We start from the raw sequence: 14,008 nt of genomic DNA, 5'->3' as shown, positions 1-14,008 counted from the left end.
GCCGGAGCGCCGGGCGCCGCGCCGCCGCCCGGGCTCATGCTAGTCCCGCCGGGCTCCGCGCTCCCCCGCGCGGCACCGGCTTGCAGGCGCCCGCGTACAAAGCCCCGCGCACAGCAGGGACCCGGCCCCCTCTCGCCCGCTCCCGCTCCGCCTCCTTTCCGTCCGTTCGTCCTTCCTTCCTTCCTTCCCTCCTTCCTTCCTGGCGGTGGCGGCGGAGCGCTGGGGCCGGCTCCGCAGCACCGGGCACCCCGCAGCACCGGGCTGCGGCCAGCGGGCAGGGAGAGCTGCGGGCAGGGCGGCCTTGCGGGCCGGGCCCTGGCCATCGGCCCTTCGGGCACCACTCCCGCCCCAAGCCAGCCGCGGGGCGAATGGACATAGGCGAGGGAAGGGCGCCGGGAGAGATCTGCATCCCCGGGGCACCCCTGCGCAGAGCCTGCGGGGTTCACCCACGCATCCTCCGCCGCCTTTCCCCATCGGCGCCTGAAGAACCGGCTCTCGTCAGGAGGGTCTAGTCAGTCACACCGCCACACTGAAAACCCACCACACTCCACAAGGATATCCAGGACACCCGGCCTGCCCCCCTCGCTGGCGGTAAGGGTGCTGCCCACCCTCTCACCACCGTGGCTCACACATCTACGCCCAGAGCACCCTCTTAAGTGGGGCCCGGCCATCTGGGCATTTTATGAACTCTAGTTAACCAGAACTGTGCAAAGGGACTCGGTTCCTCCTCTGCGAGACAGCTCTGAGCACGCCTTGTGTCAGGCGCTGCCACCGTTACCAATGGGGACAACTGCAATGCAGGGATGTGAAAATGTTGCTTTGTGCAACTTTGTGAAATTACTTATATATTTGCATTTTTATAATTAATCTTTCTTACAGTGGTTTGTGTCACATTTCTAAGAGCATTGAAAAACAGAGGACTGTAATTTTGTAATTGGAAAATTTCAGTAGTGGTGAACCAGTAAAAGGATGACCATCAGTGAACGAATTTAACATCTAAGCCAGTGGACCACGCGATATTATCGCTCAGCTGTCTTGCTGCATGGCTATGGGTTAGTCACTTCAGTAGTCATCTCAGCCCATCTGGCTGTGCTACTGTGGACAGCACACACACCTTTGAGTTATTCAGGGGTTCGTATATGGCAGTCCCTTTCACATGAGTAGAATATACATTAATGAAACTCAGCAAGAAAGTTGAAAGTTAAATGCTATGGGGTTCTCATTCAACCTCATCTTTTTCCAACTGTGAAAAGCTATCAGGAAAGACATGTTTCCACTGATGCTTTGTATACTGGTAGCAACAGGAAAAAGTTAAGATGAGAAAAAAGACGGCCTAGAGCTCCTCTAATAAAAACATAAGATTTTCCATCATGCAACTTACTCATCTAGCAATTTACTCATCAACCTACGCAAAGCTTATAATAGAGCATGTTTTTACCCTCAGACCAGAAAAACCATAAGGAGAACTTTTAGAATCGTTCCATTTTTCTCCTTGAAGGCTGAGGTTGGGGTAGATTGGTTAGTACTACCTAGCTAAGTCAAACCTAAAAAAACATACCTATTTTACCAGATGTAGAAGCAAATTAAATTCTATCTAGGAGCATAAATTCTCATTGCACTATCTGGAAGTTGAATGAATGATGGGTTTGCCTTTCCAGCGGTCAAGCAGTGGTTGAATATAGCTGGCCAGCTAACTTCAACTTATTGCTGAACTAAACTCAACTTTTCTCCCAGTCTAGACACAGCCCTAGATATCAATCTGTTCCATTAAAAGAGGACATGAGGGAAGAGACAAATATGAAACAGCAATGAGGAGGAAAAATGAGGTCAAGAAGTAGAAAGACAGAACAAAGCAGGACACACACACACAAGCACTCACGACGACAAACAAGGCCACCGTGATCTTTACACTGGCTTTCTGTATAATTATTCCCAGCTAAAATATTCTAGCAAGTATCAAATAAAAAAAGATGAGATGGCTCTGCAACTGTCAGATAAAGCACACGTCCCAGTTCTTTTCAAGCAATTTGCTGTGCACTAATGAACTGGTGACAGCACACAGAAGTCTTTCAAGTAGCTTTAATTGACTTAATTTGTACACTTCCATGAATTGTCACAAGAGTAATACAGTACATACAATTAACACATGGTATCTTCTACTTATCAGTTGTAGGAATTAGACTGGTTCATAGTTTTGGGTACAGATAATGATGCATTTTCATTGTGCGGCAATTTCAAATGAATAATGATTTGCTCCTAGAACTATGAAAAGAGGAGGGAATGAGAGAAAATAAGCAACTGTAGTGGTTTGACCATCTATTTTCCCTTCCCTTCCCAAATGTGGGGAGATTTGTTTAAAAACAATTTTGGAGGCCTTCTCTCAGTATTGAGACGTTGTTCCTGTGGTCAACTAAAATTCTTTGTATTAAGTCTTCTCACGGTTATCTTGTTTGGTTTCAGCTCAAAGTCTTCTGACATGGTATCTGAAAGAGTACTCCCCTTTGAAGAGAGGAATTCAGAGCAAGTTTTCTCCTGCTCTTGAATTGTTTGAAGTCAAGTGTTGTTACTGGGATGAATCAAATATATAATTAAAGACCAAGTTTAAGTTTTGGCTGTTTTCTTTGGAATAAGAGCTAGAACTGTGAGTGTAATTGATTTTTTTGCTTCAGTGGCCAAACTGAAATAAAACTATTTTCTTCATGTAATCTGAAAGCTAAAATATGAGAGCTTTAAAAAAACCGAAACAAAATGAACAAACAAATCCACAACATTTTATTCTGAGACATTTAAGTTTACTTTTTTTTTGTAATAAAGGAAAATAAATTTCTGGGTTCATATGGCTATGTCAGATCAGAGTAAGGAAAGAAGAATTCTCAGCTACGGAAATCATCTGATAGAGCTTGCTAGAAGTAAGGAAAAATTATTCTTTGGGCAGGAGTTACACTAATGGGAATCTGAACACTTCCTAGCGATGAAAAAAATGGAGATGGTGTCAAAGCTTTTTGCTTGTGCTTTTTTTTTTATTTCATCCCTAATTGTTTGGAGGAGGTTTTGTTTTCAGTTTTGGGTTTTTTGTTTGTTTGTAGGGAGATTTTTTGTTTAATAAGAGCAAGATTAAACTCAGGAGCTTTTTATTGAGAATCAAATAAAGCATTCCTTTTTATAATTTGGTATTTAAAGTCCAAGAGGAACCATCTCTCTCTTACATTACTAGAGGGAGAGGTGATGCTTGGATAAATAGACCATAGAGATCTTGGGGAAAAGGTCTGAACTAAACAAAAAATAGGCATCCTGCCTCCCTCATAACCTGACAATTCCTCTTCAGGAATTGGCAATATAATAGTAGCCATTTCAAAGGTATAGATTTAACTTGAATTTCAAAAAACAAGCTTGGGTCCATATCAGACATTATAAAGGATTCTTGTATAAGTTTTCAATCACAACCCTCCTTCAGTCCAAGTTCATAAGGAACCTGAAGTCTTGGAGAAACAATTCAAAATCTTTGCTTCTGAAAACCTGTTTTTATCTTTTAAAAAGTGAGAAAACAAATATTTCTGAGAATAGCTATTGCATTTATCTTCATAAACACTTATTAGTTGCTAAGCAGGTCTGTTCCCATTTTGTACATGGAAAATGTATAAAAGAAAAGGACATAACTGGCCCAGAAGACTGTAGGAAATCAGTGGCAAATGCACTGTTAAAACTTTGGGATCTCAGCTCCCATTTCACAGGTTTATTTTTCCTTATCTGAAAAATAATTATGTAGAAGAGTACAACATGGTGAGCTGTACATATATTTCTCTGCATGTGTATGTGCATGCATGCTTGTGCATATATGGTAATTGCTCTCATGTAATAGGGTATTTCAAGTTTCAGCTGGGAGTACTTTTTTTTTCCTCCCTATTACAAACAAGTTTCCATAGGGACAGAAGCAGGCTTCAGTAAGAGGGTGGGCTGGTGTTACTGCCTTAGCTATTTCCTTGGCCTGGGGACTGGCTGCATGAGGTTTTTCAAATTAAATAAGCACATAAGCCAAATACAAAAATAAAAATGGCAAAATAATAGGGCATGCAAGGAGGAAAGCAATCCCCCTCTTCACTGAGACAAGCTACACCTCTAAAATCATTTTCTCTCAAACTATGCATTCAGAGCCTGGGTTCTCCCTTACCCTGTCACTACCTTGCCTGTTGCACACAGCTTGAACTGGCTGCCTCGTGGAGGAAATTAGAAGGGCTTCACTTTATTACTGTCTGCTGAGCTGGTGCCTGACAAGCACCCAACACCACCGGGGGAGCTAACACTCACAAGATGCCAAGTGCCACACAGAGTTTTGTGGCATCACATTCTGCAGGTCTATGATAGGGGTCCTTTCCCTGTCGCCAGCTTCAGAAAAAAACACTACAAATAACACTGGGACACACGGGAGACTTTGCACTAAGGAAGGCCACAGTCACAGGCAACCAGCTAAAACAGGGGGCAGAGGGTCATTCTGTGGCCTATGAAAACAAAATCTTCACATTCTGTAACATTTTAAAAGGGAGAGATAGGATGCTGTGAGATTCTGGGAAGGAATTGCAGGGTCTTTGAAAGTAAGAGAGGGAGAGCAGAAAGGAATAAACAAAAAATAAAGTGGGGAAAAAAGCCTGTAGTACAAGCAGTTGTAAAGCAGTGGAGGAGGAGGAAAAACGGAGTGTGAGGTCTGAAAAATGTAATTATGAACTTGTGGAAAACCCCAAGCTCATATATACTATCACAGGCCTTGATAATCTATGGGTTTATTAGATTTACAGCTCTGCACAATAGTCTTCCTGAGAAAATACATTGCCAGCATTTCTAATATTAATAAATCCGTGAAAGAGAAAGTTGTCCACTTCATAAACTCACCATTTTCATGTGTGGATTCTTGTATCTCTGTATTAACAAAGGTGCAGAACTCAGACTCTAAAAAACATGCTTTTAAGCAATCCCTTACGGGTTAAGGCTGTCTGGCAGTACATTGTAACTGTCATAGTCTGTAGGAAGCACTACTTTACCCTTCCAGATATTTGTAATCAGATATACTTGCAAGAACAAATCAGAAAACTCACTCACACCCTTTCACATCAGTCCTTAGACTTCTGACACTAACACTATTAATTTGTCACCTCTCACTAGTACTTGTTGTTACTCAAATATGCAAGAGAAGCCAAGTACTTGTAATCTATGCTTGTGGTGCAGGTCACAAAATGAGGCAGCCTTTCTTGATGGATTTATTGGCAAGGGAAAAGTTGGGCTTGCCCAGACAACTCTCTTCTTGAAGAGAGCATTTGAGAAACCACCAAAACGGGAAAGAAAAAATCCCAAGGGCAAAGGTGTAAGTGAAAAAATTTCCAAATATAAAAAAAGAAAAATGTTTCAGAGCTTATCACAAGCAAGTCTTCAGTCTTGCTATCAGGTTGTGTTATACCATGGTAGTAATCCTGGCTTACTTACAGCACCTCTTAAACTAGTTTCAGATCATATTTCTCTCAGTGTTATGCTTTGGGAATGTGTGATGACAGGAATGCAGCGCTGCTGCTGCACACGTGCTGTAGTTCACCAATTCATTTTTCTGTGTGCTGCCTTATGTGCTGTGGTATTTATTTTAACTTGCATGACTTTTAAGAAAAACCTGTCTGTGTTATGAGAAGAAAGGCTCCCCTGTTTTGGTTCTTTTTTTTCATGCCAGACCTTCTGATTGCATTTGTGCTTCCTTGGCACAGAAGAAAACTGATGCAGGTTTTTCAATCTGGATACTCAAATCTCCCTTAAAAACCAGTGTACAAGCAGAAACACTTGTAGGATACAGCTTTTGTTTTGATGCATGCTTTTCCTCTCCTATTATCACTGACTCAAAACTAGTTAGTTAAAAAGGGTGGAAGCTCAGCTTGTAACTCCTCAGTGTACGAAACTAACAAGAGAGGGAGACAAGCCATGAATCCCACAAAAATTTCCTCTCACATATAACAGAATTCTAAAACTTGGAGAGGTAGGCTTACAGCAATTCAAATCACAACTCAATTCATTCACTGGCTGTTCTTCCAAAGGATGTAGTAGCAAAAGATATGGCAAAAATGTTGGCCTCAACTTTCTTGTTTTCCACTGGTGTCACATATCATTAGTACCCTGGTATTTAAGTAACGTACTGATATATGGGGGCCAGCTGTACTGCAAGTTAGAATAACAGCCTAACCTTCTGCTTTGGGAGTTGCAACAATGGAGAGCAAGAAGTGAACAGCCAGGGTAGATCCCACCAGCAGTGAAAGCCATCACAGATTATCTTCCTAGAGACTAATTCCCACATCTCTGTGTCTATCTATTCCCATTCCTCCGCAGAGCCAATGTTGCAAAGATGGCACCAAGCACGTGCAGGCCTTGGCCTCTTGTGAAACTTCTGGTGCTACATCAACACAAACAAGGAGATTCTGTGTGTCAGGTAGGTACTTTTAAAAAAAAAATCCATTAAGAAAAGAAAGCCCTTGGCAATAAGAAGTGGACAATATTTTGCATCTTGCATGGCTTGCATTGTCCTGCAAAGAGGACAATGAACAGATTTGATGGGCAGTCCTAAAAGCAGCATGCCAAAGAAACTAAATCCCAGCAGCTGCTATAACACCACAGAACATTTGCTGAATAACCCAGTACTGAGGGCCCTCTCAAAATTCTTGCTTATACAGCTGTGCAGTATAGTGAGTGTATTTTATAGTTGCACATATATAGTACGTACAAGAGGCAGAGATCTTTAAAACCTTAGAAAAATTGGGAGGCCTGAAAATAGGCTACTCCACCCTTTGTAAACAACTTCTTGTCATTCAGTTACTTCCATATGTGCGTGAAGCTCTGCCTAAATTAAACAGGCTTTCAAAATAGTGGTTTAGTACTGAAAAAGTATGGTTTCTACCCATAAGTTTGAAAAAAATGCAAGGAAGAGAGAAACCTCACAGTGAAAAAAACACCAATTTCTCACCTCACAGAGAAGTAATTCTATCACTTCTTGGATATTTTATTATAGTCTCAGATTCAGAAGCTGTCTTGCTGACATATACATTTGGGCATGAAAAACTCTAGAGAGGAATCATAAGCACAGACAGAAATTAGAGGACTCTACACACACCTGACTCAAAGACTTCTGGAAAATCAAGGCAAAATCATCAGTCTGCTTGTTCTCTGGACTAGACTGTAGTGCTGCAGAGTCAGTTTGTTCCTGTGAAGGTGGTACTCTTTAGTCATTGGTTTTCAATGGGACCCAGGAGCTTGTCCCTTCTCTTCTGATTCCACAGCAGCACCCATCAGAAGGCAAATTCCACTCCTGGGACACCTACCCTGACTGGCCCTGGTTACCACAGCTTGTTGCCATCCTCCACTTGGCTTTTGAAGCTCTGATATTACCCACCTGTGTGCAACCAGAGACAATTTCCCATTGCCCTGTTCAGATGAAGGTTTATGCAGGCACCACTTGCACTTGCCTCTCTGTAGAAGCTGTTCTTAGCATTTCTCCTGAATGCAGAGATTTTTGTATTCTAGTAGAGGAACAAGAAAAAAACATCTTATAGCACTGGGTCTCAAACTTCTCCCACCACTTTGTAAGTTAAATTCTTCCACAGGGGACTAGTGCAACAAAATAATTTTTGTCTTACTAAGTGACACCCTACATAACAGTAGCAATGTGCTAAAGCAAATGTCTCAACCACGGGGAGCTCTGCTACTTTCCTTTTCTATATATCCTTCTGTATTACTGTGTGGCTGTCAGTTGCTTTGTTATTAATTAATTTGGTTTTAAACACAAAGAGGGGCTTAAATCCAGGAGAGCACTGTTGCCTCCCAGATTTCTGGAAGTCAGTGCAAGATCTTTGACTCCTCTGTGGAGCTCAGCAGAAGGGAGAAACACCCAAAGCCTGACCTTAGCAAAATGTTTCTAACACAACACAGAAGTGTCACACCAGATATAGGAACAATCTCTGGTGTGAATTTTTCAGCCTATAACTTTCTGATCAGAGTCAAGGATAAGAACAACTGAAACATGTAGATGTTATGAAGAAAAAAATTCCCTCATTACAAAGAAGTATCATTATGATAATCAAAATAAAATTGTGACATTAGGAAAAGTAAATTAATATAAAATTAGAAAATTTAAGAAGAAAATTCCTTTCTAATTCTGAAAAGTGTACTCCTCACTTCCACCACAAAACCATACTTATATCCTTTAAAGCATGTGAATGGCAGTGGCATAGGATAAGATTCCTTTCAAAATGCTTTATGTATTATAATGAACTTTTGTAAGGCACAAAGAACCACTGACATTTAATACTTCCAGAAACCTAAAAATATCTTTCTCAAAAGAAACAAACATCTTAAGAGAGACCATTTACATGAAAGTAAAATTTCCTAGCATTAGAATTCTATTTGAAAGGATCACATACAAAATTAAGAGTTAGAAACTCTTTAATCTTCATTAAAACTAATCACTATTGAGCTGTACTCAATACCTACCCAACCCAACTGTGGTAAATCTTATTAGTTATGGTGCTCATCTCAGAAACTTTAGCAAGGAGTCATCATGTTCCCATACATAAAAATTCCAAATGCTTTGTACCCCCAGCTATTCCAGGAATCAACAAATACTCAGGACAAACATTTCACAGATTATAATACAAAGTAAAAAATCTCCACATGTAAGTGCTCAGCAACTTGCCTTTGATCTTTTTCTTAATGGGGGAGATGTTTAGTAACCTTTCCATCTCTCAGACAGTGTAAAGTAGATCAGGCAATCTGCCTTCACAACTGGCAGGTTTCAGATTTGCCAGAGCATGATGCTTGTGTCAAATTGTTTTTGTCTTCCTTCCTCCCTAAAGATGGATCTTACTATTATCCCAGCTGATGGAACCAAGACAAAACAAACACAGACATCAGGACTGAAACAATGATATCTGAAACTATCTGAAAAGGCATTTAAGTGCCCACAGTCATCCAAGGAGTAAAAAGTTATAAAAACAAGTACTTCTTTTTATTGCCCATATCCCCATGTCATTGCTGAGGTACTTAAAAAAAACCACAAACCCTATGGATTTCTACCCACCACACAGTGGTGAAATAATTACTGAAATAACAAAGAATTGGAAAAATCTATTTCCAAAGCCTGATGCTATTACTGAACTGCCAGGGAAAAATTCACACTAACACCCCTTAAGTCTATCCTCCTGCACTCCCTAATCTGAACACAAAAGGTTGCGTTTAAACACCCACCCCCCACCCTGAGATTAAAACCGCCTGCAGTTTTGAGCTTCAGGCCAGCACTGACAATACTTTAAATCCTTGGCTACTGGCTTCGAGAAGACATAGCCTACAGAGAGTCCCCCAAAGTTCTTTGAAATGTTAAATACAAAGCAGGAGGAGGTCATAAAGGAAATATTCTTTACAAAAGGAATGGATATCATATGCAGACTTTTCAAAAACATTTCTCAGTTGCTTTGCTTCCAGCCACCATTTTCTCAATCCTGCATTGTGTGAAGCTTTTGAAATAAAACTCAGGAATTAAATAAATCACACAAATTGGTGTTGTAAACAGCCACCAATATACGCATTTGTTACCTTTTAGCTCTCATAAATCTCTCCAATTATATATATTGTATCCTACTTCTTCTCTGGAAAAACTAATTATTTACCTAATAAATGGTCCTACAGCAATTACCAAAAGCCCAGCTACATAGAGGTAACATGTAGGTTGTATTGCATCATCTTCTGTAGCATCTGCCCAATTACTGCAATAGAAACCACTGTGGTTCCCCGCTGCCCTAGAAATCCAGCTATCTTTCTGCCAAGAGCATTCTAGTGCATACAAAAGGAACAGGGATTGAGAAACCTATTTTATCCCCTCTTATCCCATAAACTAACAAGCCTTTTTTCCACTGCAGTTTTTCTCAACAAACACAGGTAATTACACAGGATGGGATTTTCAGTGTAGGTAGAAGAAAAAAAAGCAGTCAGTTTAGTATACCAGCTTTGCCAAGTACTGTCACCTTAAACTCAGAGACTTGCTTGCAGGGTGGGAGAGCAGGCAAAAACAATGGTGCCCTGCCACTGACATAGGGCCCAGCTGTAAGCAATGAGCTTTGTGGTTCAAAACTGTGGGTAGGTGGTTACATTTTCCTGTCCACTTCCATTCCGGTGGGGGTAAACAGGATGGTAGAAGCCTTATTCTGTCCCCTGTCTCACCATGAACAATCAATGTCTCTCCTTTCTCATTTGGGCATCATAAACTTACTGAAAAAATTAGTTTTACATTCATTTTGAAGAATTTGTGTTTGGTTTGCTTGTCTCAGAAGGTCTTATGAGCCCTATCCATACTAGCTTCTGACAAGACGTTCCACCACACATCCATAAAAACACCCCTGTCTGAATTTACAGATTGCATACTTGAGGAGAAAAGTAACTGGTTGTCATAGTGATGTTCACAGTCTGAGGAGCCTTTGGACTTCAGTGTCATGAAAGGTACTAGGAGTTTAAAACCTCCAACTAGATGAAGTGGTTAATGGAAGGAAGTACTCCAGCCAGCAGCAAATGCATGCTTAAATCACTGGTGATCCTGAAGAACCAGGCTGCTGCACTTTGAAATTATTTAAGCTGTTTAATGTTGGGTTATTTGCAAATTAGTGTAGCCCAGCTCACAGAAACTGCCACTGCTGTGACTACATGCATGTCTGACAAGCTGCTGTCCTCTGCTTCTAGACATCAGTATAATATTTGGGTACCTTCACCGGAGAGAAAGCCTGTTCACGGAAATGTTCCAGCTACAAAAAAAGACTGAAAGGTTATAGCAAGCTCAGGAACATCACATGCTTTTGGCAAGGTGCGATAGAGGAGGATGAAAGGCAAAGGAGGGTGAGCAGAATTATTGTTCCCCGATGATTAAACAAGCACAGAAACTATGATTACAGATCACAGGCATCTTTTATAAGATGCCAAAATAGCACACAGAGAAACATGCCGCAGTAATTCAGCCATACAGGCAGTATTGGCTCTCCACAGTTTGAAAGAAGATGTGGGTCTTCTGAAACAGAGGCTCTGCCCTGACTCCCTGCTTTAGGCCGTGAAGCAGCACAAAGCCTTTGAAGTATCTGGAGAACAGGCACTGCTGGATACAGCCCTGGCAGCCAAAAATGCTCCTTGCATTCAGTCCTCACTCTTCACAGCAGGAATCAACTCAAGATAAATAGTGATCTCTGCCTGTCTGTTGGACTCCTTACCCCTATAAAACAAGTAAGAACAAACTCTAGGAAGTTGTAACATGAACCTAGGCTTCAGCAAAGCATACAGCTAAAAAAGCATCCCTACAGAAACCCTAGTAGGAAGGTAATTTATTGTTGAAGGAGATCAGATCCACAGAACTTCCTAGGAATGAGAAGTAATGATTCAACAGACACAGTTCAGTCTTGCCTTGACTCACACTGCGCGTAGTACCAACTACCATCAGTCAGCCTGGTTTAGCCAAGAGAAAAAAGATAATATTTCAGTATGAAATGAAACTCCTAGTTCTCTATGTGCTCAACTAAAGTAACCAACCACGCATTGCAAATTACTTGCAAAAGAATGTTGGTGACTCAATAGTAATTGGGGATTTTTAAAATCACATATTTCTGATAAGACTTGTCCATTTTAATGAGACCTATACCACTAACATTATAAAAGTAAGATTTTTATCATAAGTGTATGCTATCAACAACCCATTTAAATATTTAGTTCTACTTTTTGTTTCTGTGTTACCAGTCAGAGAAGTTTCCAACACATTTTATTTTGTCCCTATTTAAAGGAAAAAAAAAAACCTAAACCAAACAAGAACACTGATCTCTGAACATGTGACTGAAATAACATGGATTTCTCTTTTAGCAAACTGTGCTGTTGAGAAGGCCATTTCAAAAGTGGCAAGATCTTGGTTCAGAGGATGTCTGAACACAGTCCTGTTTATCTTTACCACTTCAGAAAACTGCATCCTCCCTGATTGCTACACCTTGAAAATCAGTGCAAAGCTTGGTGATTTCAGAACCAATAGATTTCAGTCCAAGAGAAGATGGCTAGAAACACAAATTTCACCATATCCAGCTTCTAATAACAGTATTCCACCACTCTGGAACAATTAGGTAAGAAATTGAAACCTCAGCTCGTATAATAATGTTTAAGAGACCTAAGCATACCAGCTGTGAGTAAATTCAGTGGTCAAAACCAAAAAAAAATTCAGAAAACATTCTGTCTTTGCCTTCTTGAAGAAAAAAAGATGACACTATGCACCTTTAAAGGCAAGAAGTGCCCAATCCCTTTTCAAAGCAGAGGCATAGCTTTAGAGTCAGTTATAAAGATGTATACAGCAGTGTAAATTACAACAAGAACTACAAGCAGGAACACCTCCCAAGTGGTGGAGGCAAGTTATCAGGTACTTGATGCTCCTATTAATTATGTTTACCCAAGTTTCAAGCTATTCCTGCACAAGGTAGGGGTTCACATTTACTGAAAATTTACTCATTCTGGATGAAAATTAAATAACTCCAGTAACAAAATAGTTATTCAGACAAACTGGAAAAATCACGTTCATAATTCGTGTATAAGTTCATGTTTTGTCTGGAATTTCTGAAGTCAATTTTTTTCTGGATAGCATGATTTTCACAGTCAGAAAAAAAACATAGACACCCATCATTCCCAAGGATATCTGCAACAAAAGAATTATGTGAGGATAGCAAGCTGAAGCTCCTTCGTTTGGATACATTTTTGTATCGAGCAAGCAACAAAAACAAAGTCACAGAGAGAAACAGATGGCCAATGAGTTATCACTCTTGGTCTGATGACTTATGTGGGCTCAACTTGTTTATTTACTCACATATGCAAAAAAGTAACTTCTCTTATGTTAGCAGCAGTGATATTATATACTATGTATATATTACATACACAGTACATACTTCTACCTACACACAACACAAGGGCATTTACCCTCTAATTATGGGCTCTCCTGCAACGATAAAGGTCACACTTGACCCTTCCCAGGGCCAGGGAGTTAAATGACTGGTATGTCTAACACCACAGATCAAGAAAGGGTTAAAAGAGGGTTACAGCTGCCCTGCTCACTGGCTTGGAGACAGGACAGAAGTGCCCAGGTCCTCGGGGGCAGGGAAGTGAGTCTGTAATTACTGTCTATATCCTTTACACTATTCGGGAACTGCTACCTCTCTCTCTCTGTTCACTGCTCCCTGTTGATGCATCCCCGATGCTAACCCTGCATGACGCATGACAAAAACACTATCATATGGTCCTGAAGCAACAGGCACCATTTGTGTGTGAGTCCTGTCAAATGAACCATCCTTGAAAATACAGATTCTTCTTAGATCATCTCACCCCCCCTTTAGGACTGATCTCATTATCTTCACTTTAATTGTTCTCATTATCTTCTGGGCATAGAAAAATAATGCAGCCTTTCTAAGGACATTAAATCCAATTACGTAAAAACACAGTGTTGGGAAAAGAATTAAATATTTTAGCTAATAAATTAACTGCTAAAAATCAGGAAGGGTCAGTGTGTGACCATTTAACCCCCCTGAAAATCACCAGAAAGTATTTTCTAGCAGCAATTACAGTAATGCTGCTGCCCTCAGCTATGGTTAACCACCAGTCTCACAATTGTAAACGCTACTGATAACCACCTCCTAGCCTGCAAAGAGCAGGCAATGGACAAAGAGCTTCTGCATTATTTTCCCACTAGCAGAAGTTTCACTGTGTTTGTACTACAACTAAAGTGAGTAAATGATTCAAAGTAGTCAGTGTCATTTTATATACTGGAAGAGTCCTGAAAGTAGAGCAAGACATTTTTCACTAGATTCTTCAAATTGCCAGGATGTAAATGTGATGCAGAATGTGTGTATAGGCACCCTCGCAGATCAGTATGTGCTGATAAGATTGGTGCAGGATGGTTGCATTGATCAGCTGGTTAAGGATCAGATTCTCTTCATAG

The 14,008-nt window shown here is 40.7% G+C and overlaps 1 protein-coding gene and 1 long non-coding RNA gene across 10 annotated transcripts in view; one reads left to right on the top strand and one right to left on the bottom strand.

Moving 5' to 3' along the window:
* Positions 1-14,008, bottom strand: part of STOX2 (storkhead box 2) — a 142,162-nt gene that overhangs the window by 71,369 nt on the left and 56,785 nt on the right. For 3 of the 9 annotated variants that reach the window (XM_042014975.1, XM_042014977.1, XM_042014979.1), the window contains exon 2: positions 7,412-7,538. The exons of the other annotated variants lie outside the window; for them this stretch is intronic. In XM_042014975.1, coding sequence (XP_041870909.1) covers positions 7,412-7,538 — 127 coding nt within the window. The remainder of the gene's footprint in view (positions 1-7,411; positions 7,539-14,008) is intronic. 9 annotated transcript variants of the gene reach the window in all.
* On the top strand, positions 35-2,833 carry LOC121658285. Its single transcript, XR_006013923.1, has 2 exons — positions 35-591; positions 2,461-2,833. It is a non-coding gene; the product is annotated as an uncharacterized LOC121658285 (long non-coding RNA).

This window comes from Corvus kubaryi, unplaced genomic scaffold (genome assembly GCF_017639235.1).
Source record: "Corvus kubaryi isolate FWS band 111438036 unplaced genomic scaffold, C.kubaryi_AGA036_p1.0 split3-131, whole genome shotgun sequence".
NCBI classification, from domain to species: domain Eukaryota; kingdom Metazoa; phylum Chordata; class Aves; order Passeriformes; family Corvidae; genus Corvus; species Corvus kubaryi.
The sequence above is the reverse complement of the archived record's forward strand: the minus strand, read 5'-3'. Positions and strand labels throughout refer to the sequence as shown.